Source organism: Megalops cyprinoides, chromosome 9, assembly GCF_013368585.1.
Source record: "Megalops cyprinoides isolate fMegCyp1 chromosome 9, fMegCyp1.pri, whole genome shotgun sequence".
NCBI classification, from domain to species: Eukaryota; Metazoa; Chordata; class Actinopteri; order Elopiformes; family Megalopidae; genus Megalops; species Megalops cyprinoides.
Window position 1 is genome coordinate 34,248,117 of NC_050591.1, and position 27,477 is coordinate 34,275,593.

At 43.4% G+C, this 27,477-nt stretch overlaps 1 protein-coding gene across 1 annotated transcript; it reads right to left on the bottom strand.

Moving 5' to 3' along the window:
* Positions 1-221: 221 nt before the first annotated feature.
* On the bottom strand, positions 222-26,824 carry LOC118783141 (dual specificity tyrosine-phosphorylation-regulated kinase 1A-like). Its single transcript, XM_036536851.1, has 13 exons — positions 26,590-26,824; positions 16,374-16,486; positions 14,953-15,022; positions 8,502-8,698; positions 6,586-6,705; positions 6,194-6,382; positions 5,702-5,849; positions 4,968-5,254; positions 4,216-4,362; positions 3,504-3,644; positions 2,621-2,924; positions 1,845-1,969; positions 222-1,321 (listed from the first exon to the last, which is right to left on the bottom strand). The coding sequence occupies exons 3-13, from the start codon at positions 14,960-14,962 to the stop codon at positions 746-748; spliced, it is 2,244 nt and encodes a 747-aa protein (XP_036392744.1). The 5' UTR covers positions 14,963-15,022; positions 16,374-16,486; positions 26,590-26,824; the 3' UTR covers positions 222-745.
* Positions 26,825-27,477: the final 653 nt, after the last annotated feature.

Consider the following 27,477-nt stretch of genomic DNA (forward strand, 5'->3'; position numbering starts at 1 on the left):
CGGTGCTGTTTCTGCTCCTTCAACGAGCCCCCCAATCCCCCCCCCAGTGCCGGCCGGGGGCTGCCTCCCGCGACCGAGTCGGCACGGGGCGTGGCGTTTTCGGCTCCGCCGCCGCTGAGCCCCTACCGCTACAGAGAGTGACACCAAACCCGCCGAATGAAACGCGACCGCCAGCCGCGTCTCCTCAACCCCGCCCCCCCCGCCCCGCCGCCACGGCCACGGCCACGGCCTGCTCCGCGTGGCAGCGTGGCGTTAAAGTTAAACCGCCGGGTGCAACCCAAATGTCATGTGAACTTAACCGCTTCAACTGTAAGGATGTAACAGCGTTTGGTTACCAGTAACAACCAGTGGAAAAAACAGCTTTCAACATTCTGCCTAACCCACAGGTAGCATTGACACTGAACGCTCACCGCTAACAGCACGATGGACCCCATTCTGGCATGTACGAAATGCTGAAAACGCAACATGGGAAATGCTGGATGGACGTGTCAGCACTGTTCTGATGGACTTACTTAGCAGCTCTACTAATCGGCTTATTATTGATAAAAAAGGAAGAAAACAAAAAAAAGACGGTATAAATAAAGTGAAAAAAAGAAACCAAAATGGGCTCTGGACTACAGTAGCGGTTCAGTGATATCTCCCTTCTGATGTAAGCAGGTTGCACTCTATGCACTTCTCTTTGAAAAACACCACCTTAAAAAATAGACACAGGGAAAAAAAAGGACAAACCCCATTGCGAGCCGAGTCACGAGCTGGCCACGGAGCTCTGCTGAACGCAGACCCCAGCCATGGGAGAGTCCTCCCTGTCCATGCCCTGCCTCCGGCCCAGGTGGGCCTCCGTTATGTAGTGAGCAGGCCCCGAGCTGGCGGCCATGGGGTACGTGGGGTGTCCCGCCATGCCAGTCTCTTGGCGGGGGTTGGAGAAGGCGCCCAGCCCCATGGCCATGCTGCCGCTCTGGCCGAAGTCCAAGGCGTTGGCGGCGAGCGGGCGGCTCTGGTAGGCCTGGTTGCCTTGGTTCCCAGTGGAAGAGGACGACGTGGAGGACGAGGAGGCCGAGGAAGACAGCGAGGTCATGGACAGGTGCCCGTGCACCACCTCCATGGAGTCCTGGGTGGAGGCGCTGCTGGTAGGCGAGGTGTAGAGCCGGGGGCGGGGCCTGACGGCCACGCCCTGCCCGTGCGGGTGGTGGGGGTGCAGCGCCTTGGGCTGCTGGGGAGGCACGTGGAAGGTGGTCTCCTGCACTGGGTGGGTCTCCACGGCAACCGGCTCCGATCCGACGCCACCTGTCCACACCACGGGCGGCGGGTACGGCTGTCGCGCCTGCAGGTCCCGAGGACAGAAGCAGGGACAGACCTTCAGCGCTCCCACATTACATTACTTTCATTCAGCATCTCCTCTTAACCAGAGCAACTTACACAGGATACAACATGCTATTCATTTATACAGCTGGATATTTACTGAGGTAATTATGGGTTAAGTACCTTGCCTTGGTACAGCAGCGGTGCCCAAACCGGGAACTGAACCAGCAACCTTCCAGTTATAAGCACTGCTCCTTACCGCTATGCTACACTGCCGCCCCATAAGCAAACGGCGAACGAGGCTTCTCACACAGAGTGAGAAGCCTCATGTTAAAAGCGGTCTTACTCAGAGCTTTCTGACAGAGGCACAGCATGTCACAGGTAGGAGACTGGTAAAGGGTTTCCACTCGATCTAAAGCACCCAAGACACTATGAACAACCCTGAGCACGAGATGGCCTATCGAACTCGTGATGAGGTGTCTCTGGAGGTGCAACAGCAGAGCTCTCCTGCCAGGACAGCCGGGGCGGGGCAGGGTGGGGCTCACCTGGGGGCACAGGTTCTCGCACTCCATGGCCGGCACGGCGGCGCTGAAGTGGCCCCCGCTGTGCCGGTGCTGATGGGTCGGGTCCGACCGGGCTCGGCCCCCCGTGCTCATTCCAGAGGAACCCCCTGTGGGAACACACACCGCGGGTCAGCTCACACACACTGAGTGCGCCGAAAATCAGAGCTCACAAAGCACGACTTTCACCGGTTAAGAGCAGACGCTGAAATATAAAGTAAGCAAATGAAAAAAGTAAGGCAAAATAAGTAAAGTAAAATAAAATAATAGCAGTCCTTACCATTTTTTCATTTAACAGTAGCAGCAGAGCAGAGGCTCTTAATGCAGAATGCAATGCATAGTTTGCTCATTATCCAATTATACAGCTGGGTATTTACTTTAAACAATCCAGGCTAAACAACTCAAGGGTACAACAGCAGTACCCCACCTACGACCTGAACAAGAAAGCTCTGGGTTACCAGCCCTGATCCTCACCCACTACACCACTCTGCTGCCCAGTGTATAACTCTTGGCTCCTACAGAGCTGACCCTGATTACACAGCCCCCGAGAGGAGAGTGAGGGTGAGGGTATCTGAACTGGAGGGTGAGGGTGAGGGTGAGGGTGAGGGTGAGGGTGAGGGTGAGGGTTAGGATCCCCAGCCCCCCGGAGGACAGCTGGAGTGAGGGTACCTGAACTGGAGGGTGAGGGTGAGGGTTGGTGTTAGGGTGAGGGTGAGGGTTAGGATCCCCAGCCCCCCGGAGGACAGCGGGAGTGAGGGTACCTGAACTGGAGGAGGTGCTGGACGTGGTTCCTGATGACTGCGACTGCTCGAGCGCCGGGCTCGTGGACACGCTGCTGCTCGTGTTGGTTCCCTCGTCCGCCGTCTTCTTGAAGAAGCTGTGCTGCAGGGCGTAGTAGGGCTGGATTCGGGTCTTGGGGTCGTAGTCCAGCATTCTTAAGATGAGGTCCTTGAACTTCAAGTAGTCGGCTACGGCGTGGCCGGATTCCCCCGCCCGGCGGCCCCCGGGGCCCCCCACCTCCACGCCCAGCACGCTGTGCAGCTTGCGCGAAGCCGGAGGCTTATACTGCGAATAGAGGGACAGAGACGCCACTCAACACCCCCTCTCACACACTGCAGCTCAACACTGCTGCAGCTGGACCCAGAGACGCTGCTCAACACCCCCTCTCACACACTGCAGCTGACCTGCTTACTGCTACACCGCTCAACACCCCACTCACACACTGCAGCTCAACACCCCTCTCACACTCTGCGGCCGACTCGCATGCTTCACCGCTCAACACCCCCTCTCACACACTGCAGCTCAACACCCCCTCTCACACACTGCAGCTGACCTGCATGCTTATTGCTACACCGCTCAACACCCCCTCTCACACACTGCAGCTCAACACCCCCTCTCACACACTGCAGCTGACCTGCATGCTTATTGCTACACCGCTCAACACCCCCTCTCACACACTGCAGCTCAACACCCCCTCTCACACACTGCAGCTGACCTGCATGCTTATTGCTACACCGCTCAACACCCCACTCACACTCTGCAGCTCAACACCCCTCTCACACACCGCTGCTTCAGGACCCTTCCATCCCACCTCCCCCTTCATTCTTGCAGTTTTTCAGTAAAAACAGGCTCTCTTATACAGACCCTCTTGCCATCTTTGGTCTTCTTTACCCCCCACGTGCCATCTGACAATCTCTCGAAGAACTTCCTGGCTTTGGGCGCCAGCTCCATTATGTGACTGGGCGGGATACCGAGAACTTCAACTATTTTATTCATCTGATCCACCTGGGAACAAATGCACATAACCAAGCTGCTTTAAGTGTCACACAAAATATGAACAAATCTGTTAATACAATTATAACTATTTTGGAAACACAAACATCATACGGTGGAAAATTTGGAAAGTTGAAATTAAAATATTAACTTGTAAAACGCCGGCCAAACTCAAAGTTTCTGCACTCGAAAGAGATTGTTTTCCTCTGAATTGAATACACTTAGTACTTTCACGTGTTTTATGTGAAGCATTCAATTGTGACCCAACAGCACCCTCTACTGTATCAACCATAATAGTTTCCCCTACAGGGTTAATCAAAAATTAAGTTAAGTTATTTTTTTATTCAAATTTTGGGCAAAAAAAAGCGTGACATCTGACCAGTTTCCACAACTTTCCTGGACACAATATTATTGAAGGCAGTATGGCGTTTAAGAAACAGATTTCTGAAACACAGACCTATAAACTATGAACTTCCTTAAATGATGGTGGTCGACTGCTGCCTACACCGTATGATTTTGTGCAGTAATAACGGGCGTTGCAGTGATGCTTTAAATGACTCAGAGGAGTGGAAGCGGTGTTTACCTCGTTGGCCCCGCTAAAGAGGGGCTCTCCTGTATGCATCTCCACCAGAATGCAGCCCAGAGACCACATGTCTATGGCCAGGTCATAGGGCATTCCCAGCAGAACTTCAGGGGAGCGGTAGAATCGACTCTGAATGTACTGGTATATCTGCGGAAAAAGGAGGACAAACCCCTGTGTTACACACACCCACGCTTCCCTTCTCTCTGGGGCCACCCTGGGGTAAGCAGGGATGCGATTGGTCAGATGGGAAGAAAAAAGGAACCTGTACATCAGTCATCTTGGACAATGACATTTTCACATGTTCACAGCTATTAAAGCACGGCGGTTACAACCTGATCCCTAAATTAAGGAACAACTGTCTGAGCCACTAAAGCTCCACAAGCAGAATTGACACTGCACAGTTACGGACAGCAATTCAAACTATTACATTACCACCTGATCAAGCTACGACTCAGCACACAACATGGTCAACAAAATGCAAATGAATTGTGAAAATATTACAGCCACTACCTTCCGGCTTGTGTCAACTACCTTTACCAGTAGGACTACGAACATACTAACGTGCAGTCACTAAACCACGTCCCAAAGATGGCTAATGGCAGCTTCAAACAGGTTTTCATTACACCAGCACATATAGCTTTTAAGGAAGAAGATGGTGTATCAGAACCGCCTGCCCTGGCCATGCTGAAAGGTTTCCTGGATCGGAAAAGCCCGGACGGGGACGCGTGACGGAGACGGCGCTCAGCACGCACCCTCTGACCCAGCTGGCAGGAGCTGCCGAAGTCGACGATCTTGATGGCGCTGCGCTTGGGGTTGCACAGCAGGATATTCTCGGGCTTCAGGTCGCAGTGGATGATGCTGAGCTCGGGCGTGGCCAGGAAGAGCAGCGCCGTGCACATCTGCTGGGCGAACTTGCGGGTCAGGTTGAGCGACACGCCCCGGAAGTTGGTGTTCCGCAGCAGGTCGTACAGGTTGTATGACAGCATCTCGAACACCAGGCAGAGGTGGTTCCGGAACATGAAGTGACGCTTCAGGTGAACTACGACGGCACAGGAGACACAGAGAAAGAGCTTGTGAAATTTTCCGGAAAGTGAGCAGCAGTATAACAGCACAGTGTTGAGGAGCAGGGCTTGTAACTGAAAGGTTGTTGGTTTGATTCCCTGCTAGGTCTGCTGCTGCACATGTGAGCAAGGTACTTATCCCACAATTTCCTCAGTATATAACCTCCTATATAAATGGGTAACATGTAAAAATTGCAACCTATGTAAGTCACTCTGGATAAGAGCATATGACAATAATGTATTGTAATATAATATGAAAATATGGACCAAACACCAGTTAAGGTATTTTTAATGAGTCAAAAAGTTTCAGGTGAAACTGTTATAACGAGCTGTATTACATGCATTATAAGAAACGATCACTGCATAAGCTTTTAAAACAGGCAGGCAGTGTGAAGCGTGGGAGAGCGGGCGCAATTCATCATTACCTATGTAGTACTTCATCTCTGTGTCATGTTTGTTCATGAGCTCGAGGAGACGCACTTCAATCTGTGCTTGATTGAGAAAAGCCTTCTTGTTCTTGATGATCTTAATTGCCACCCACTCTTGCTCCATGCGGTCGTATGCTTTTACAACCTGACGCGGGGGAGAAAGGCAGGGAGAAATCACAAAGAGGCAGACGCGCACAGACACACACACATAAACACGCGCACATGCACACACACATTGATGCATCCTCTCTGAAAGGTCCCACACACTAATATTTGTTGGCTGAGCAACCAAAAAAAAAAAAACAACTCTGAACTGGCAAGTCATTTACACTCATAAACCAGTTCAGGAGTCTTGTATACAGCCATCACACTAGCATTGCCAACAGCACACTAGCATTCAGATAGGTGCTCATAATCAGCATCAGCTAAAACAAACAGAATCACTATCAGGTGTGACGACACTGCGGAGGCTGCTGTGGGACACCTCACCTGTCCAAACGAGCCTTTGCCTATCAAGGAGTCGATTTCGTATCGGTCCATCCATTTCTCTCCGTTCTTCACCACGTAGTCGTAGTTGTCGTCGTCGTAGCCGTCGTTGTAGACCTTCCTCTCCTTCTTGTGACTGGAGTCTTCACCCTGGCCTTGTTGGTGTCGCCGTTTCTTTTTTGCATAGTATACCTGAAGAACGACGACAAACGAGATTAAACCACAGTGACCTTTACTGACGCATCTGGAGGAACATCAGGACACGCAGCAAAACTGGTATTAACGAGAGAATATTACATGGTAATTACATAAAAACTAACTAAAAAATAAAAACACTAATAGAGAAAGTGTCTCAGTGTATGAGAGCACACAGGCCCTGTGGTACTGTGCCTCACCTCATTGATGTGTTTGTAGGTTTTGATCAGGTCAATAGAGAGCTTCCTCAGAGGAGCTGTGGTGGGGTCACGAAAGCACTGAGGCATGAGCCTCTGCAACATGACAACATCGGGGATTCCCTGGAAAACGCGCGAACACACACACACACACACACAAAAACACAGTCATTAAACCTCTTTCAGAGTGGACACAGACCACTTCACTCTCATAAACAATCCTAACCAGCGACACCCTGGAAATTCATCTTGACCACAATGATACTGTGTTCCTCACGTGGGACTTGTGGAAAAAACATTCAAACACAAAGAGCTCTTCGAAAACACACTAGTGTGGGTTCACCCTCCCTCTGGGTCATGCTACAGGCATTGCAAAGGAAGCACGACTGTTAATGCTGGATCACCCACATGAACTGGCAGCACCATCCAGGCCTGCCCACGGCTTTCCACCTCTACCTTTACGACTGAGGGTCTGAGCCAGCGTAGCATTATGATGGATTACTTCAGCCACTAAAAACACTACATTTACAGCATGAAGGCCATGCTTCACAGATTTCCCAAAACTCTGCAAGTCGATTTAGAGTTTTGTAGAAGTAATCCCTCTTGGTTTGTTTCCTTTAAATGTTTTCTTGTGGGCTCAGATTAGCTTGAACTCTGCTGCCACAGTAACGGCAGGAATACAGTTCATGATTAGAGCTGAAACATTCATAAACTCAGCAACTGATTTATTTAAAAACCCAGCACATTATTCGGTAGTATGCCATCCTTTCTCCCACTCTGTACATGTTTGACTTTCCACCAAAATGCATGTTATTCTTTACAGGGACAAGATATGAAGCTGTAAAAGGAGGACTGAAATGAATTCAGATTTAAACCAGATTTCAAGTTTCAGCTCTTCATGCATTGTGTTAGTCACAGGCAGGTTATCATTTTTTTTTTGTTTATCTTCGTAATTGTATATGCCCTGGACTTGAAAGTACAATTTTTGAAAGTACAACTTTACAACTGCTTTGTTTTATGTCTAAGCAAAGATTTGGGCTAGTCTATTTGATCATATTTGATCAACTGATGCCACAGTAATTTGGGCTAGTCTATTTGATCATATTTGATCAATTGATGCCACAGTACTGTTAAGATGTAAAATTTCTTAACTATCTTACCATCTATGACAGTGTATTTCAAAGATGTCTTCAAAAAGATGTTATAATGATGTAAAGTATATTAATAAATGGTATTATTTCACACCCCTACATATAGGTATGCCTTATATGGATATTATGTAAACAAATTTACCTGGCCATCGACAGAAATGTGTCATGAGAAAGATGGGTTTTAAAAGTGATCCAGGGCAGTTATACACAGCATCAGCAGTAGTTCCTGTACACTCCATTTAGACAGTACAGTCACTCTGCTTAAACAGATAAGACCCTGCTCTCCCTGCTGTGAACTTGGTGGGGCTGACAGGCATTTTACAGGCCCTAGGCATTTTACTGGCCACTGTGACCTCTCCACTGAGAAACAGTTCTCTCTGCAGGAACAAGAGCCATGCAGCCAGTTTCAAAAGTGCAGGAGTCACACGCAGCTGCTGCCCAGGCTGTGGTGGTGTGGTACAGCCTTTGAGGAGCAGTGCTCGGGACCCAAATGTTGTCAGGGGGGCACTGCTATAGTGTGCATAAACAGGATACTTATGCCACATTGCTACAGGTAACATCCAGTCATCATATAAGCTACAACAGACATTATGGATAAGAGCATCTGCAAAAATAATACTAATATTAATAATAATGATAATATTACTGTTACTGCTGCTACTACTACTACCACTGTTATTACTATTATTATTAATATTAATATTAATGACAATAACAGAATAGTGACGGGAAACGGTGTGTTAGCGCAGGCGTGAGCAGGCCGCGTACCTGGCTGGCAGTGGGCTGCTGGGCCTGCTCGCTGTACGACAGCACGGTGACAGGCTGCTCGCTGGGCTGCTGGTGACGGTCACTGTACTGCTGGTGCGAGGGCGGCCCCTGTGGAGCCACCTGTAGCCCAGCAGCGTGGAACGAAAAGGAGGGCGCGAGCCGGACAGACGAAGGTTTGCATGCTGAAATCTCTCCTCCTGCAACACAGGGACACGCGCCGTCAGCGCTGAGCGTTACAGCAGGGCTCGCACCAGGCCTGCCCTTACTGAGGCCCGCTCCCGCGCTTTCCACAGGCCTGGGAGGGAAGCCGAGGCAGTGCACTACATACAGAACATCCCCCCATTCACACCACTCAAGCTACTCATTGCACTGGGCAGCGTGTATGCAATTACACTGGCATATGCTGAGAGCTCAAAAGAGAATAAATAAACCAAAAGGACAACAGGAACGGAACAGCACCATGAGCTCGTGGCTACATACAAATGCCTCAGGCAACTATGAAGACACACTCAACACAACCTGTGGGCTGGTTGTGTCCTATCCTTACATGATAAACATTCTGAAAAGTCCTATCATCAGAAACAAGACTGTCTGTCGCCCCTTAGTCAGGACCATCTAGGGGAATATTCAAGACAACACTATGAATATTCAAGAGATGCCAATTGCAGGGTGCCTGATGCCAGTGAATGTGATAAGCAGGCTCACTGCTGTGGAAACAGCTAGCGAGAGACATGACCTCTAATGGTACACGTGTCTACAACAGCAAACTCATACTGCTCTCTCTGTGGTCCATGTTTTGCTGTACATTTTGAAGTGTATTCCATGCCGAATACTTGGCTGTGCCACAGGTGCCATTAGCAGTCTCATTAAGCGAACAGTTTAGGAAACTAAACTCTCAACTGTATCAAAATGCTTAAAATGTTACATAATACGTGTCAGAATGAATAAATCTAATCACTTCTGTCTGCTTACTTAAAGGCTTATCAGCAAAATCTTGTGCAGTATCATTCCACATGCAGTACATACTGATGTCTACATCCATTCATTAAGGAAAAACAACAAGAGTGATCCGTTCTTACATGCAACCTGAATTTCAACATGCTTAATTTAGACTTGAAATGCAACACCAGAAAAACTTGAATTATTTCAGGATACTATAAACACTAATGCTCAAAATAAACAGTAAAGTCCCCTTGTATTAATAGAGCTATGATTAAGAGTAATTATGAGGCAATTCGTGTCCTTGCTGGTCTGTCAGAAGTCACTCTGACATGCCCCGCGGGTGACAAACACATCACAAATAGCTCAGCACCATGATGTCATAATCGGAAGTGGCCAAGAACATGACAGCTTGCTGAGGTCCCGTGCTGCACCCTTAGATCAGATTACAGCCCCGGGCTGAGGGGTGATGGCACGAGAGAACAAGGCCGCCCCTGCAACCAGCGCACATCAACACTGTTTCTGTGTAAGATGAGACACAGCCAGCACACAAGAGGCTGGGGAATGCCTAAAAACAAGGCAAACATAAAAACATGATTCTGGAAAACCGACATGAGTTACACGTTTTATGAATGGGTTATCGTTTTATTCCTTAGCGTTTGGTCAGGGCTGCCACTGTGTGGAGCCCCCCCCCCCTCCCCCCTCTCCTGACAGGACGCTCCGCCTCCCTGCAGCGGCATGGCTGGGAAAACTGCTGCATCACAGCACAGTTCAGCGCCGACGCCGCTCCCGCACGCCACCGCTGATCATCCGTCCGGGTCAGCCGGAGAGCTGGCAGTCACTGGGACACCCTCACATTTTGTGTGCCTTTCTTCTCGGAAGGGCAAATGAATTGTCCTAAATTCAGATCTGTAATCCCTGCCTGGGTGATGACTGCTCACGTGTGCAGGCACCCCAGCTGGAGTGAAGGAAATGTTCAGCACTGAGAATGCGGAGTGCTCTCTCTGCACTCTCACATTGTGACTGAAAGCTGTGATGCCCGATCAAATCCTAAAAGCAAATAACTGAGCAATCCAAAACACAGAATACAACAAGGTTTAATGAAACTCAAAAAAACTGGGTCAATATGCCGCTTCCCTGAGAGAATTCAGAGGTTTGAGCAGCACGCAGTAACCCAGTAACCCAAGCATCAGTGAATAAACCCTGTAATTTACATGTACTGCACTGTATGTGTACTGTAAGAAACCCTTTAAAAGTGGTAAGTTCTGGCAGTGATGTCACTGGGACACAGAACAGTCTTTACAAGTAGATGCAGCAATAATTCAGTCTGGTATCTGCAACAACAATGACATCTTTCGTGGTGACAGCCTGAAGAGCTGGTCTGGTATAAAGTTTAAGTTTGCTATGACAGCAGATGGGCCTACCAAAGCTTTCCCAGTAGAGTACATGGAGCAATACAAAGTAACAATAAAATTACCACCATGCTCAAGCCATGAAAACACACTAATAAACCTCACAAACAATCCAGAAAGTAATACAAAGCAAACAAGACACACTAGCAAGTTATTTCAAAATACACATAGCAACGTCATACTACAGATACCTTTTCAGCAAACTGAACACATACTAGGGCGTGCTGGATTTTTGGGATGATGAAACATAAAAAAAAATATATGATTTCTTATGGTCATACCAAACATTTATACAATTATCCTGGTGGTAGGAACGCCTTCACTCAATAGTCTTGAGTGATTTACTTTTTTTAAAACTGTCGCCTTCTAAGGGAGCCTTGGCCTTAGGTTTGTGCCAAAAACAACATTCATACACACTGGCAAGAGATACAGAAGGCTTCACTGCTAAATCCACAATTATAAACATCTGTCAAAACTGCACACCCTGACAATACAGATGAATTTAGGCTGAGGCCATACTGTAGCTTTAAATACACAGGAGTGTCTTACTTCTTTTGAATTAGTCCAACTTTACATATAATATTACAAAGTCTGCTGAAACCACCCGCAACACTGCTGAAATACTGGTGAGTGATTTTAGATTAGGCCACTTCATTTGAGACCAAACTTTTATCTCAGCTGGACACACCAATATTTTCTGGTGTGTTTGCACTGTTTTATGCAAGTAAGTATAATGTCCTTGGATTGGCTTGACAACAACACTAGTGAATTAGTGAAACTAATAATATTTAAATAAACACTTTTACAAATTAATTAACATGCCGTGGGTCAGGCAAACGCTCCTGGTAAACTACAAATAATGTCAACTTAATATCGGTACAGACCTGGAGCAGGGCTGTTCAGCCGACACACTCCTCATTCATGCCAAACATTACAGTGGCCTCAACTGCTTGTACATTCTCTTGAAGGCAAAAGACAAGTCAAGATACAGAAACTGTGGCAAAGGTCACACATTAATAACATGACAATGACAGAAAGGACAAAAAAAAAAAAACAATTTTCAATAAAGACACTACTGCTCACATATGCTTAAGTATTTTGAATATGCTAAGGCTACACGTGGAACTTTATTTAACCAGACCTATAACATATGTTTACACCTTTGTTTTAAAATGAGGACTATAATCACTAATAAAGGTAGCATTCTGAAAGACAAGAAAAAAGAGAAACAAGGTCCAGAGGCTCCAAATGATAATAAGCTTCTTAGAACAGTAAGAAAATGGTAAATATCAGCTCCAAATTTTCTTCACATTTTGGGCTTTTGAAGGAAATGAATATAATACTTAATATATTTAGTGCTGCACATATTTAATACTGTTACTTCATGGCAGCAACTGAGCAAAAACTGCAACTTTATGGCTCAGCAAATGAAATGCGAGCTCTATTTTGAAATCTCAGTCTGTCTGCGGTGAGTGGGAATTGTGCGGATCATTAGGTACTCATTTATCAACATCTCTCAGCAGGCCACACAATGCAGCAGACCCACACAGAGAAAGCACCATTCTGAAACCCAGCAACAGCGCCTAATTAGCATAGCCTACCACCAGGAAGATACCGCCTGATTGGGCAAGCCTATCAAAGCCCAGGCCAATCACAAGACAGTATGCAAATAATCTACTTTTGTTGCCAGGGCAAAGCTGCCATCTATTGTCCAATAGGAAAACAAGTAATAAACAAGAAAAGAAAGTGCTCGTCACATTTCCAGTCTGCCTTTAACACGTTACTCCCAGCCAGTGTAACAGCAATCCAACCCCCAATCTACACCCAGTTTGTCTAGGGACAGAAGTGAAACTCAGCTGACCTGAGGAGAAACTAGAAGGGAACACTACAGCAACAACTGAAAATAATCACCTGCATTCTAATGCATTAATGTCTCAGGTGCTTTTATATACCATATCTCAGACTTATTTAGAGGAACTCTAAATAACTTTGCATGATCAACAGGAAATATTCACTGAATATAAACATGCTTCTGCATCTGTAACCCCCATGCCCCCACCCCAATACCAGCATACCGAACAAATCGAATTGTTTTTATATATATATATATATATATATATATATATATATATATATATATATATATATATATATATATATATATATATATATATATATACACCCACACACACACAATAAGGAGATAAATAACAGCCTATAATACTGGTTAACTTACCCACTTAGTCCCCACGCTTCAATCTCTGCAAATCATGTTACGTCTTAAAACAAAATTCACTGATCCCTTTAAGGCCTTCACTGGTTGATTCTGCTAGTCAGCACAAGCATGCTTTTAGGTTATCCAACATGGCTGAGACAGCATATTTACACTTTTTAAAGCAGACAGGGATTCGTCTTTCTGGTTTACATGTGTATTCCAACATTACAGAGCAAAACACTGAAAAAGTAACAATACTATGGATATCAATTCTCAGCCCACAACATAATATCTACTATAAACACACAAGAATTAAGATTAATTCATACACCACCAAAATCGCAACAGCTGCCAGCATGCCTGCACATGGATGAAATCAGCACAAAATTTGGGGTCCACATCTGGTATGAGCGAGGACTGTGTGGTACAATGTGAACACCCCAACTTTTGAAACTTTTATGCCTTGGCAAAAACAGATCGCAGCTGCATCAAACTGAAAATACATGCTAGAGCAGGCCGTTTATTGGACATGTGTGCCTTTGAGTATTAATGAAATGCATGTGCTGATCAGAAAGCTCCCAGCCTATCTAGAAATCCTCTCCAGGATGCAGGGGACTGTGGCCTGGTATTTCTGATTTTATGTGAAATAACCCATAGCCTACTAGCGCTGTGCAATATAGCCGTTGCGATATATCGCATAGCTATTTTAGCGCGATAACAGCGATCCGGTATGTGGCGTTGGGAAAAAACATACAGGAAGAAACCTAACGCCACATACCGGGAATAGCTGTTATAGTGCTAAAAATAGCTATGCGTTATAACGCGACGGCTATATCGCACAGCCCTATAGCCTACTGCTTCGAAAGTGTACATAACAGAAAATGCTTTCAAAAAATGTATTTAACAAACTTTGCCTTCCACGTCAACACTTTGCAGAGCCTCAACCTCAACCTCTAGTGTAGACACTTGACTGAACAGCCTATAAACTGAACTTGGAAGAGCAAAGTGGGAATTTGGACTTACAAAACTACTTATAATTTGTTGCAAAGATGCTAGGGATAGGCACAACTTTGTGACACCCCTAACTTTCTCAGGCCAAAGTTAAGCACCGGCAATAGCACCAATAACACTTTTTGAATCTTATCGCGGGACATTGCTGTCTCAGTGGGACAGTTTAGTTAGTATCGAAATTATTCAACATGATGAGAAGAGGCAAAGTCAGGGGAATACATGTATACTTTAAATAAACTACTAAAGAAATTTGGTAGTGAACTGAGAACTGAACTACACCACAGAAGTGTTGTAAAGTAGCCTGACACTTCCTTAAATTTGTTATTCAGAGTCAAAGACAATGAGTGACATACTTAAGCTAAATAGAGGAAAATGTCAGAGCTAATTAGTCTACTGATACATTTGGTTTCAGTCCTGTGTTTTCCTGTGGGGAAAACCATTCTTGGAATAGCCTTGTGTATCTTAAATTGCTCTTTCAAAAGCAAAATTAAAATGATAAATTTAGCATTGAATACACCTAATATTTTAAGGAAGAGGATGTCCTTGAGTAAGTCATTGGAATTATATCAGAAATTCTGCCAGTCACGCCTACCGAAAATGACACGGTTACAGTTACAAATACAACTCTCAAGTAGTACTGTATGAACTCTGTTTTTAATTCAACAATATTTGGACCAGAAAAACCTCAAACGGCCATTGCCATTAAACGGCCATTGCCATTAAATCCATATTTCAGCAGGCCTATATATATGTGAACATACACGCTTCATTAAAATACATTTTTCCCCTATTCTAGAATAATGACATCAGCAACACCCCCCCCCCCCCCAAAAAAAAAAAAAAAAACAGAAGGTTAAGTAAAACAGGAGCTCACCTGTATGCATCGTCGCCGGCTAAATCTCATATCATCCTGGGAGGAGAGTCCAGCAGCAAACCACAACCCACTGCAGAGAATAAAGTCACGTCAATGAAGCCAAGCATTTCAGGAGGAACCCACAGACATTTTTCAATCGCAGACAGCACCTGTGTGGTAAGGGTCACCAACACAATTATCACAAAAAGCAACAGCAACAGTTTAAGTTAGATATTATTGATATTTCATCCGCTAAATAACTGAAACAGACTGCTGTATGGAGCACTGATGCTGTGAAAAAGCACTTCCTGGAGTGGTTTATTCAGCACAGGGTCGCACAATCACACTGGATCCAACAGGCGACCATAGCGCTACACTACATGCACATAGCTAGCTGAATATACTGAACTCACTGTGATATAAGCCAATAGTTGAAGGAGAAGGAAACGCAAGAAATAGGAACCTACTGGAAAATTAATCTCGCTGTAACCTGTGGATCAATAGGTTTCTGGGGGATGATGGGGGAAAAAAAAAAATCGGTGTGAAGTTTCACTAAAATCCATGTGCAACTGTCTAAGTGAGAGACAGGAAACTGAAAAAAGTAGGCATCTCTGTGGCTTGTGCACTCCCTGCGCTTTTTGACCCTGTGACCTGAAAAATCAGGCTTCTGCACAACAGTGAAGACAACACTTGTGTGAAGTTGCATTAAAACCCATGTATAATTCTAGTCAGAAGACCAGAAATCGACAACCAATGAGGAGCCTCTGTGAACTTGCCTTTTAACCCAATGACCTGAAAATAGAAAGGGCTGCTGTCTCAAAGAGCCAAGTTTATGCCTTGGGTTTCCATAAAGACTTTCAGCAGAGCAATGAGCAATTTAGCAAACAACATACAGGGGAGAGGACAAACACACCAGCATTTAAAATTTCTCATGAATAAATCGGCATTCCTTCACTGTGTGTATTTAGAACACTACTCATACATTTGGATCCTACGTACATTACGCCATCACAATTCAAAGCCAATTTTGTCTTTATCCTAACTGCAAGATGCCAGCATAAGCTAGGAACAACCATTTCCATAAACCATTTCCATGCCACTTCTACAGCATACCTACAACAGCATCAGGGATCATATCAGTAATGGCAGAGATATTAATGTTCAAATAGCACATGATACTAAACCTGTAAATATTTTCTTTTTTCCTCAAAACACTTAAGCCCCCAAATTCTACTGACATTCATTTAAAACTTGTTTTAGAACACCTGAAACTGTCCCACAACTTTAATTTAAAGGCTAAGGTAAACTGATATGAACAAGAGTTCCAGTTTTGATCTGAAATGGATTTCACTCCTGAAATATCCAGCAGGACTGGCAACACTCAAGCCTGTTTGGTGCGAGTGAATAGCTACTAAATTGTAATAACAAAAATGTTAACATACCTAGACCAACTTGCAAGTGGTTTTCGGGTGGTAATACCCCTTCCTTTACAACAGAGACTCTCACTGGTGGGTCGTCTAGTTTGTCTATAGCCAGGACAATCATTGGTGTGGATCTGTAAAGGAAAGAGGCTTAATTAGACTCAAAACCAATACTATCAATATGCACAGTACTTGACATAATTTTGACAGCAAACAATAATGACTATTAGGACAGAGGACACTTTCAGCTTTCAGTCTGAGGCTGACATGGGTGGCTTGAACATCTTTGACTTAAGCCTGGTGCATGTTATAGATAACTGCCTTTCCCAGGTTGCCATGCATCCTGAGACATCAGCTTACCACCTAAAACTGTGCAGTGTCAGAGCTTAGGAGTCACAACAGTTGCTCTTAATTTTTAAGCAAGTCTAAACTTTTACAGGTTTCTGTTCAGAGCAATGACTGACAACCAACAACCAATGAGAAAATTATGTCAAAAAGTGCTAAAAACAAAACAAAACAAAAAAACTTTTCTGTGGTACTGCAGTAAGGAGCAGCGAGAAGGAGCAGCAAGGAGGAGTGGTGGAAAGAAATAAGCAGTTACTGACTTTACATGTCCTGGAGTTGAGGTAAGTGCTTCATAAACTCATAGGGCTGTGTCTGTGGGTGGCACCATACAGATACAGAATTGTTGCCGAATCTTGAGGTGCAGACACACAGCACAGCTTCCCAATTTCAAAACTCATGACAGTTGACTGGCAACGGACAGGTTTACCAAGGTGACCCAAAAAGTAAACCTTACACACTTCATATACAACCTCTCAACCTGTCAATATTAAACCAGTCTTTACTCTTGTACGTATTTATGGCCAAAAAAACCTTAACCTAATAAAAATTTATGTAACGGTCTTAATGCTTATTTAAATATCAAAATTTGTCTAAACACACTGCAGTTTGATATATTCTTCATTTCATTCACTATCAGGCTTGGCCCTGGAGTGAGTTATTTGCCGATGAAATTGTCTTCCTAAAATGATTAGTTACCAGATTTGTCTAGTCTACACTGGCTCTCAGTTATCAATATTAACTCCCAATGTTTGCATTGTTAATTATCGGTAGAAAAATTATGATTTTTAACAAATTATAGGTTACTTATTTTTACCAGATGAATGCAATCTGTTTGCTACAACTACGCGTTCATAAAGAAACATGCAGAGAAATTAAACGAAACATGACCACTTTTGCACAAGCAACGGTTTGGAAGCTCCTGCATCACACGTCTACCAACATGTGTGTCTGTATCAGTCATTCTGATTGAGGAAACACTGGTACCAGCTCAGATCATCTGTATTGGTGCATCCATATTTACAGTAAAACTGACTGTAACTTCAACATAGAATGTTTTCAGCTGCACTTTGACAATTTTCCAGAAAACATCAAGCGTGGTAGGTTTTCCAAAGGAGAGTGTTGGTACCAAGCATGCACCAGAACAATGACCTTTTCATATTTGTTTTAGAAATGTTTGCTACGTTAAACCCCTTTCCCTGACAAATTCTCATTGTATAGCACTAGATAAGTACACACTAACAGACATTCAAGAAATGCAAACATAGGATAATTTATCCTTGGAGATACCCCTTATCCAAGATCACAATGTTGCTTCAATGTACGACTTTTCCTTCAGTGCATAATAAATGCTTATCAAACTCCACTGCACACAGGAGTAGCAACTGACAACAACCGGGGTATTCTGCTTTGCCACTTACAGTTCTCACCTCAACCTAAAAATATCTTCAAAAACATGCTCTTTGACAGTCTGAAGGTGCTAAAATGATATCATACATGTTAAAGTATGGGTTCAGAAGGAGGGGCAGTCCTTCCCATTCAGTTTGCTGGTTTGCCTGTGATAAAATTGGAATCTAAAGGCATCACAAGAAGCACACAGGAGTTTTGCATTTGTGACACTACCGTTCAAAACAGGGAAAGATAAAAAAAAAAAAAAACAAGCTTGTTATTTATGCATTGTCTAAAGCAGGAGTAGGCAGCCCTTGGTCCGAGAGACATTTCAGATGTTTGCTCTATCCAAACCTTTAATTAGCCAATTACTTGGGTCTCTTAGTAGCTCATGCCAATACACAGGACCGTGTGCTCAAGGGACACTTTACTTTAGCCTTTGAGGAGGAAGGGCAGACAGGGTTGCCCACCCATTCTTCAGTGATATTGACATGAAAGGTTAGCTATTCTGACAAGCCCATCCAGGAATAAAGGTTCTTCCACGTGGGCTTTTCAAGAACTTCAGTTACACCAGATATCCTTGTTTCTACGTCAGAGCCCTGTATTCAAATGCAAAGCATCTGCCACCTTGAAGCTGGACCTTGCATCACTCTTCATCTTGAAAATAGACAAGTCCATTTTTTGGCCTCCCATCATACTTCAGATGCCATCTGAAAGGCACCAGCCAAAACTGCCCCAAAGTTGACCTCCTTCAGAGGCCAAGAAACAGTAGCAAAGTAGAGACCACTCTCACCACCAACAAAGCATCTTCTTCCACTTAACTGAAACCTAGGATGGACACAGGGACAAAGTACCCAATGGTACCTTTACAACTCACGCATCATTTTTTAAGCTGCAGCTCATGTTCCTTATACTCATCACAACACGCACAATTGAACTGCAACTTTCATTGATCCATGGTTCTGCAACCTTGACTCTCTCACAGACCAGGCGAGCATAACTGTAAGCACGCAAGTGAACGTCAGGCTGAATGGGACGCTGGAATTGTGTGGAAAAAAAACAACACGGGAAGCTTTTGAATTATTGCTTCGCCTGAAATCACTGCAATGGAGAAATCGTTCAGCTCCCAGGCTGATGACTTTAGATGTGAAAACTGCGTTTTTTTCCAAAGCCACCTCTCAGCTCCTGCTGTGGAAAGGCAATGCAGGGCCTTTTCCAAAGACTATTCGGTTGACATGACCGTTTTAAGCACACTTACAACATCAAGCCAAAGCAAGAGGATGTTCATTAAGGCAGGGCAGTTTGTCAACAATCTAACATCTGGTCTAAGGTCTTGTCTGACACCAAAGAATGCTGACATACTTCTGTCCATAAGCACAAAGAGCAATGCCTCTTAAGTCGACACTGAACATTGATAACTAGTATTCTTTGTTCATGACATTTTAATACTGGATTATTTCACATGAACACAGAATAAGCCTGCACCAGACTTTCAATCATATTGGATATTGTGACGTTGTTTGTAATGGACTTAGGCCTAGATTCTTCCCCCAGAAAATAAAATGTAAAAAATGTATTTGGAACTACTTGACTTTGGGAGGAAAAAAAATACCATTAACACTGTAAATTTATTACATGCAATCATGCAGGTGAATTTGGAACACCAAAAACAATTCCAATTACAAAGTCCTATTTGGTTATATCTTGATATAATTAACACTAGGGAAGGTATATGCAACTTAAGGTACAATGAATGTGCTCAACATCTGACATTAATGTCTGCCAGCCAGAACATAGTAGATTTAAGCTGCAGTGGCACTAGCCACTCTGACAGGTGCTTTCTACATTAGAAAATAATGATCACGGTCCAATATGTTAGTCAAAAAAACCCTTGTAAAACAGTGCACAAGCTGCCCGCATGACAGCACAATGCAAATAATTCTGTTGGAGGAAAATTTGGCTTGATGTGACAGCCAAGTAGCTAGTTTTGGTTTGAGAGGCAGCTATACCCTTTACCATGTCTATCACTTCACATCTTTTCAAAAGTGGCTCTTTTGATTTAAAAATATGGGGACACTAATGACAATGACTGAACAGAGGGAAGACAAATGAAGACCATGGTAAGAATGATAAATTCCATTGAAAAAGGGGGAGACCCCTCTCAAATTCTGAGTGGCTGTACAAGTATGATTCCAAGTTCATCAACTCTTCATGTACTTAGCAGTACTAAATATTACTGGGGTCCCATGTTATGCCCCATGGGATCCAGTTAAAATGCTGACTATCTTGATTCTCAAGAAATTATTTTTACTGATGAAAGACGAGAATTTTCTCATCTACCAGCCACCCTAGCTGGTGGACAAAAAAGTTCATTTCAGACCCTGACGTGACAGAACAACTCACAACAATGCCTTCGTGCTTCACCATGTCCATTTATTTCAACTAAAAATATCAACAGTCAATTACATTACATGGCATTAATAACACAAAAGGCCTTATCATCTTGGCCTTACACAGGACCCTGAACTTTATTTAGCAAAGGTCTCTAAAAGTTCCAGCCACTGGACAAAAAAAAAAAAAAACAGGCCTGCTTCACCAAGGACAATTCATTTTATTTGCCGTGGTAAATTTTTATCTCCACGCAACACACTGTATATAAAGAAGGCCAAAGTAACAATAATCATTTTACATCTAAATGCACTACAGACTGAGATGACAGTGGGAGATCAGACCGATGACTCAGAAAATCCTGTTAGCCTGCCATGCCAACGGTTCCTCAATACACAGCCTTGTGGCATTTCTCCTCTAACTTTACAGGTAGAAACCTGGTTGGCCATTGGCAAACAACCTTTAAACTCTGAATAAATGGCAGGCCAGGAGAATATAACCATTTGGGCTTCAGAATGAAGTGAGCAGTGTAGCAGCTTTCAGCACTCACACTCCAAAAAGGAAGGGAGGCAGTCCTCAGTTATTTTAGTAATCAGAGCTAATTTGCAGGTATAAACGCAGGCTACAACACAAGGACATGAGCACATGGTTAGGCTCCAAGTTTAAAATCATAGCAATAAACTGAGCTCGTCTCTTGCGAAATCGGAGATGATCTATCTGCACCACATTACAATCCTTGCTTTTGGAATTACGTGCGCCTGTTGTTTGCAACGTGAAGCATGGATAAAGTTTAACCTAAACTTGTTTATTTGCCCTATATTGCAAAGATAAGAGCAAAAAAAGGCGCTCCTCTGCCTTCCAGAGTGCGTTTCGCTCTTCCCACACAGACCCAGAACAGATTTAGGGGAGGACTGTTGGTACTCTGTGCCCTGGCACATCTTGTACTGCAAAGAATGGTAATTAGTCCGCAAAAACATCCAGGCTAGTTGAGGGCTGACGGGTTGCTGTGTGAAGGGCTTAAGATGCAGGAGTACTTCAGAGGTCAGATTAAGGCAGAGTTTTGTTTTAAACACACAGATAATTTAAATGGTAGAAATGAACATGTTTTTCAATGGAAGGTTCCTTTCCCATGTCTCCCTCAATGACAAAGGTAAACGTGTGCATAAAACGCAACACTGGGGTGATTTTACGCCTCTAGTCGAGCATCTGGTGATGCATTTTGAATATCTAATTGCACACCTGCATGGCACATGAGGTGAGTTTGACGGTCATCTTTCAAGTCAGCAATCATCTCATTTCTTAAATCAAAAACATTTGAAAATGCAAACTTCCACCAAAGGCACCATTCGAACAGAGGCTGTTTCTATGTCAAATTTAACTGAATCTCCCGAATGTGCGGCAGCTCCAAAATGCTGAAGCAATCACCATCAGAAGCAACAAAAATACAGGCAAAACTTGAGTTGAGGAAATACTGAAGAAGGGAATCTACCTGGCTGAAGAACAAAGATAAGTGTGTGAAGAATGATAAGGTAGCCTGAATGTTTTGCAAAACTTATGATCCCTTTAAAGGTAGACCTACTTTATGCACACATATAAGTCTGATCAAAAAAGCGCATGAATCCAACACACCAGAACGATCATCCTGATGCTGTATCACTTGCGCTCCCTAAAATAGAGTGAATGTGTCCATTGAAGAGGGCACAAGATCAACAAATGTTACAAAATAGTAACTGTATGTAGTTTACACAGTGGCAAGAGAAACTTCTACCAGTCCAATGGTCACTGCAGGGTATGAATGACATTTTCTGTAATTGATCAAGCTTTCAGTTTAAAACCACTTCACCTGTATAGCTGTATAATTCAATTTCAATCATGGAACATCTTACAGTATTTTACATTCATTCTGCAGACTGGTGAGCTACAATACAAGTTGCTACATTCCGACAAGTGACCTGCATGCACCTGTGGATGAATAAGAAACTCAATTCAAAAACCTTAATGTCAAACCCTGAGGAGGAAAAAAGAAAAAACTTCAGAGCCAATGTTACCAAATACAACAGGGATTCAGAGAAAATAACCAATAACTTATTGAAAAATTACTAGCTACAGGTACTTCACTTTATAAAGTGGAAAGTCTTAGCTTAGGTAGCATGAATGTCATGACAGAAAAAAAAACTTCTGTAGGGAAGAGAATAAAAAAATCTGTATGTGCTACAGCTGTGCTCTACTGCTAACGGAGTTGCTTTCAAGAAAGTGATATAATTGAGAGGGTGTGAATGAATTTGAAAGTTTTCCTTATTAACACCCTGTGACAGGAATTTCTGCAAGTGAGACACCACCTAAAAAAACCTTGGCTACAAAACCACGGAGGAGTCGGATTCTCATGGCAGATAATTCTGAAATTTCCTTTGCTTCAATCACAGATGCGATTCCTGTGTAAAGTGTACCAGCAGGACAGGGTTTTGGTTGTCAAAACAGAGTACAAACACTTGTATTTCAAACAACACTGTGAATTTGCTGAAGACACCAATGAGGGCTCCCTGTAATTATGATGATTCTGACTTTAAAGAGATCTGAGATTTATAAGGAAACTAAATGGCTATTGATGTTCTGAAACTACAACCAAGTTCTTTCCCTTTCTGCTGTCATGATCCTTCTGAACCTTTACATTACATTCAACACAATGTCCAGTCCAATCCAATCCTAAGAGGGTTGGAAATACCATGCTACCCAAGCCACAGCATTCTTACCAAGTCAATGGGTGACACTCTATTATGTCCTTCTCAACAGGAGTTCCCCAGGGATCAGTACTTGGGCCCCTTCAATTTTACCATTGCACCAAATCACATATCTGTTTAGATGATGACAGTCGACTTTTTTCCATCCCACTCCAGCTCACAGGTTTCTGTTTTCTTTGCCACATTGCTTGCTGAGCTCTCAACCTGGATATCAAACCAGCCTAAATTCTGCATCTCTAAGACAGACCAGCTATGTTCATGCCAATTTCTTCCCTCTCCAAATCATCCTGGACCATGGATCTTGCTTAATCAGAGACTGTCTGACAGCCTGAGCAACCTCACCAGGACTACTGTAAAGCTCTGCTGGTTCACCTTCCCACCTGTGGCACCAGACAGTTCTAACTCATTGAGAATGCTGCAGCTAGATTGATAGATTCCTGAATAAGCTTGGCGCTCAACCTCTTCCCTCCAATCACAAAAGTGCACACCAACTTCCGAAACCAACTAAAATCGTAACACACCTGTCAAGATGTTAACAATGTTGGCTGGTTGCACTTAAGAAAGTTCTAATTACGTTTAATGCATTAAGTTACAGTATTGTTAAAAAAAACTTGTTGATACCTAATGTTCAAATGTATCTCAGGGAGTTATCTAAACTTCAGACATCAGCAGACTACCAAAAAGGTATTTAACAATAACAACAAATCATATTCACAATTTGATTACTTTCATTATTTGCTTTTCCTGATACACTTAACCTTAATATACTGTTCTCTACTAGCTCTCTAAAATAAAATGAAAGCTAACCATACTTGGCCATGCATTTCACAATTAAATGATGACAACTAGCTAAACTGCATTGTGTATGCCTTATTTCTACAATTTACAACTATTGCAGTATTATATGTAATCTGTGCCAACAGGGTGTAACAGTAGTCACCCAGCAAGAAATCAAACCTACAACGTGTTGGATGATGGGGCAAGTATGCTCTTGAAATGGATGACATTAAATTTCCAAGAAGTGAATGACATACTTCGGACAAGATATATTGGGTTTTCTTAACTCCTATTTAATCTGTGCACACTGTGTTTTCTTTCCAATTTTACTTGTCAGTGTCAATTTTAACTTTAACACAGCTTTGTAGTCTGAGTGGCCGACACCCAACATATTACAATATAGTTTATATAAAAAGACACTTCAGCTATGATTACTGTCATTTCCATTAAAACTTATATTTGATAACACTCACCAGCATTTTGCTGACAGGAAGCAAGATCCTTGATTCAACTGTCACAGGACAGCAAACATTACCTGAAGGATATCTGTCCTAAATGCTCATTTCACGTTTGTTTTTTGGATTTTTTTTTTTTTTTTAGCAATGACACGTAACAGTTGTTGCAATTACCGGTTCTCCAGTGGGTAGGCTGTACAAATTTGCAGACACACTGAAATTAAGTTTTATAATCTTCATATTTCCTATATAAGACAGAGGTCTAATTCTGAAAAATAACAAACATAATTTGCAATTTAGAACAGATTCCAGTGCCAAACCTGATGGTGGAATGCAATAGTTATAAATGGTTTAGTCTGCTGTGGTTTCCCTAAAATATTTGCAAAAATGGTCATCAGTTATGCAAATAAAAGTGAATCCATTAAAAAAAAATACCTACATCACGTTCCCTGGAAAAATACATGAAGTCCCCAACTGACAAATTAAACTGAAAACTGAAAATCGACATACTTATAGATTTTCCAACAGACAGCTCAGATTCCATTGGCACAACTTTGTGAATACTTGGTGTCCTTTTAAAACGCAAAGACATTCCGTGACTTTCCGTCGTTGTGATACAAGTTAGCTACTTGTATAAATTCGCGTTCACCTCTCGCTGGTACAAAGCGGGCTGCGTGACATGACATATTTGTCTGCGGGCTAAAACTGTCAAGAGGAAGCACCTACACTGATCACAAACTATACACCACCTAATATGTGTTCATAAATGGCATAATGTTACGTTGGCTGGCTAACCGCAGCAACTACCGAGCGTAGCTAGCTAACTATGTAGCTAGTTAGCAAGCTTTCACCCTAAACCGTTTCATCGAAGTCAGAATATTCACCAGAAATATGGCGACCCTCTCTCACGTTAAAATGTTTGGTTATTAATTCATAGTAACAGCGCACATACTAACGAGCTACAATGACACAAACTAAAAGACGATCGCAGCTGCAAATGTGATAACACTAGATAACTAGCTAGTCTTTGTAGTGGAGAGACTAACATGTTTCGCCAACATCTGCTAAACCTGAATGTCACTCGTCAATGCCCAGCTAGCTAACGATCTGGCTAGTTAGCTAACGTTTGCTACCAGTTTCAGATGGTGACCAGACTAGATCGTGACTAGTGACTGACATGACTAGATATGTTACACGCCAGCTAACAGTTATGGTCTAGCTAGCTAGTGGACTATCCAGCTAATCAGACTGCATTGTTTTCACAGTTTAGATTAGCTACCTAGCGACACTACTGTGCTAAATCATTTTGATGTCTTGTTTTTTGACTGTGTACCTAACGTTACCAAATATGCAGCTAGCTAGTTAGCAAGATGTTCAGATGAGGTGCCCACCAAGAGGCAGGCAAGCTGTCATTACAGCAGGAAGATGTAGATCAGGTAGTTTTAGAAACATAGGTAGGTAGATCAACGTGGCCTTCCAGGATGTTTTTGTTATAATTGCCCAGATCTTTACGCAAATATTTTAACAGCGAGCAAGCAATCTGGGCCAATCAAGTTATACCAGCTAAGACTGCGATCCCAATTGCCTTTTGTGTCATTCATGGAAACTGTAGCTTGCAAGTTATCAGTTGTATAGCTGTAAACTTACGTTATCAAACCTAACGACACACTACCTGGTTTGACTAGATTCTAAAAACATTAGTCATGTTCCAATTTCATAATTAGCACACTCGACTTCTCAATCAAAATGTTTTCACACCAAAGGCAGCCTGACATTTGCAAACGTGCAGCTAGCTTGCTAGCTAGCCACGATTGAGCAAGGGGCGCTAATATTACCAGCTGGCTGCGTTATGCTAAATGGTCAGTGTGGCCTATAGCAGTTTGCTCGCTAGGCAACGATTTCCTAACGATCACCTTACTGTCTCCAGACGACTCTCTCACCCACTAGACCAGCTAGCTAGCTTGCATCCTGTGTACCATGATATAATTTAGTTAAGCTAGCTAACGTTAGCTGCGTCCATCAAGCTCACCTGCTGGTTAGCGAACTAGCTAGCCAATTACGTTAGCTAACGTAGCCAGCTGGCTACCTACTTGGCGCGTTTTTAAAGATATTGGTACACTACCACACAAATTTCTCCGAGGTACTCACTTTCGTTGGTGCGATCTTCATTTAAAGTCCCATAACCCATGGAGCGAAGTAGGATCCGGCTTCTTCCTCTCCCGTAAAGGAGCCCTCCAAAATTTCCGACACGACAAATCCTCACTCCTCCGGGCTGATGTCAGTTCAATTCCAAATCAACGGCGACTCTCTCCTCAGTTAGCCGGCTAGCTAGCTAAACGCGAACACACATAGCTAGCTAGCTAGCTAGCTATTCGGTAGAGCAGCGAGAAAACATAGCTAGCTAGCTAGCTAGCTACATTGGGGGGAGTTAGCTAGCTAGCTAGCTAGCAAGAAAGCTAGCTAACTAGCTAACCACAGAAAATTGGCTATAGTTGTTGACGAGTCCTATTGGCAAGAGTAACCGCAACAGTCTAGGTAATAATAGGTACAATCTCCCCCAAATATATAAAATAATTACAGTGTCCTTTGCTATATGCCTTGTTTTCTTGGATAAGATTTTTTTTGTAAATTTCACAAAATGGCGCGCGTTCCAAACCTGCGCAGCGAACCGGCCCGGTGGACCAAAGAGACGGACAACCACGTTGCTTGGCACCGCCTAAATATGTCCACCCCGTCTTAAGCCATAGGTCTCTGAATTCGTTTAATCCGATCCTGCCGATGCGACGGTTTCAAAATCGTTGCCATTCGTATTAAAAAAGTAAATGTATTTATTCCGGCGGGAAGGTAAATTATTAGGAAAAAAAGCGACTGGTAAAATGGCGACTGACGGAGAATGTTACCATGACGACTGTCAATCAAACTACGAAATTCCCGGATGGACCAATGACGACAAAAAGACAATGTAGTTGTCATATAAACTGTCAATCAATGCTTCAAGTAGGTGGAGTGAAGGCAAAGGTTAGCGCAAATAAGACG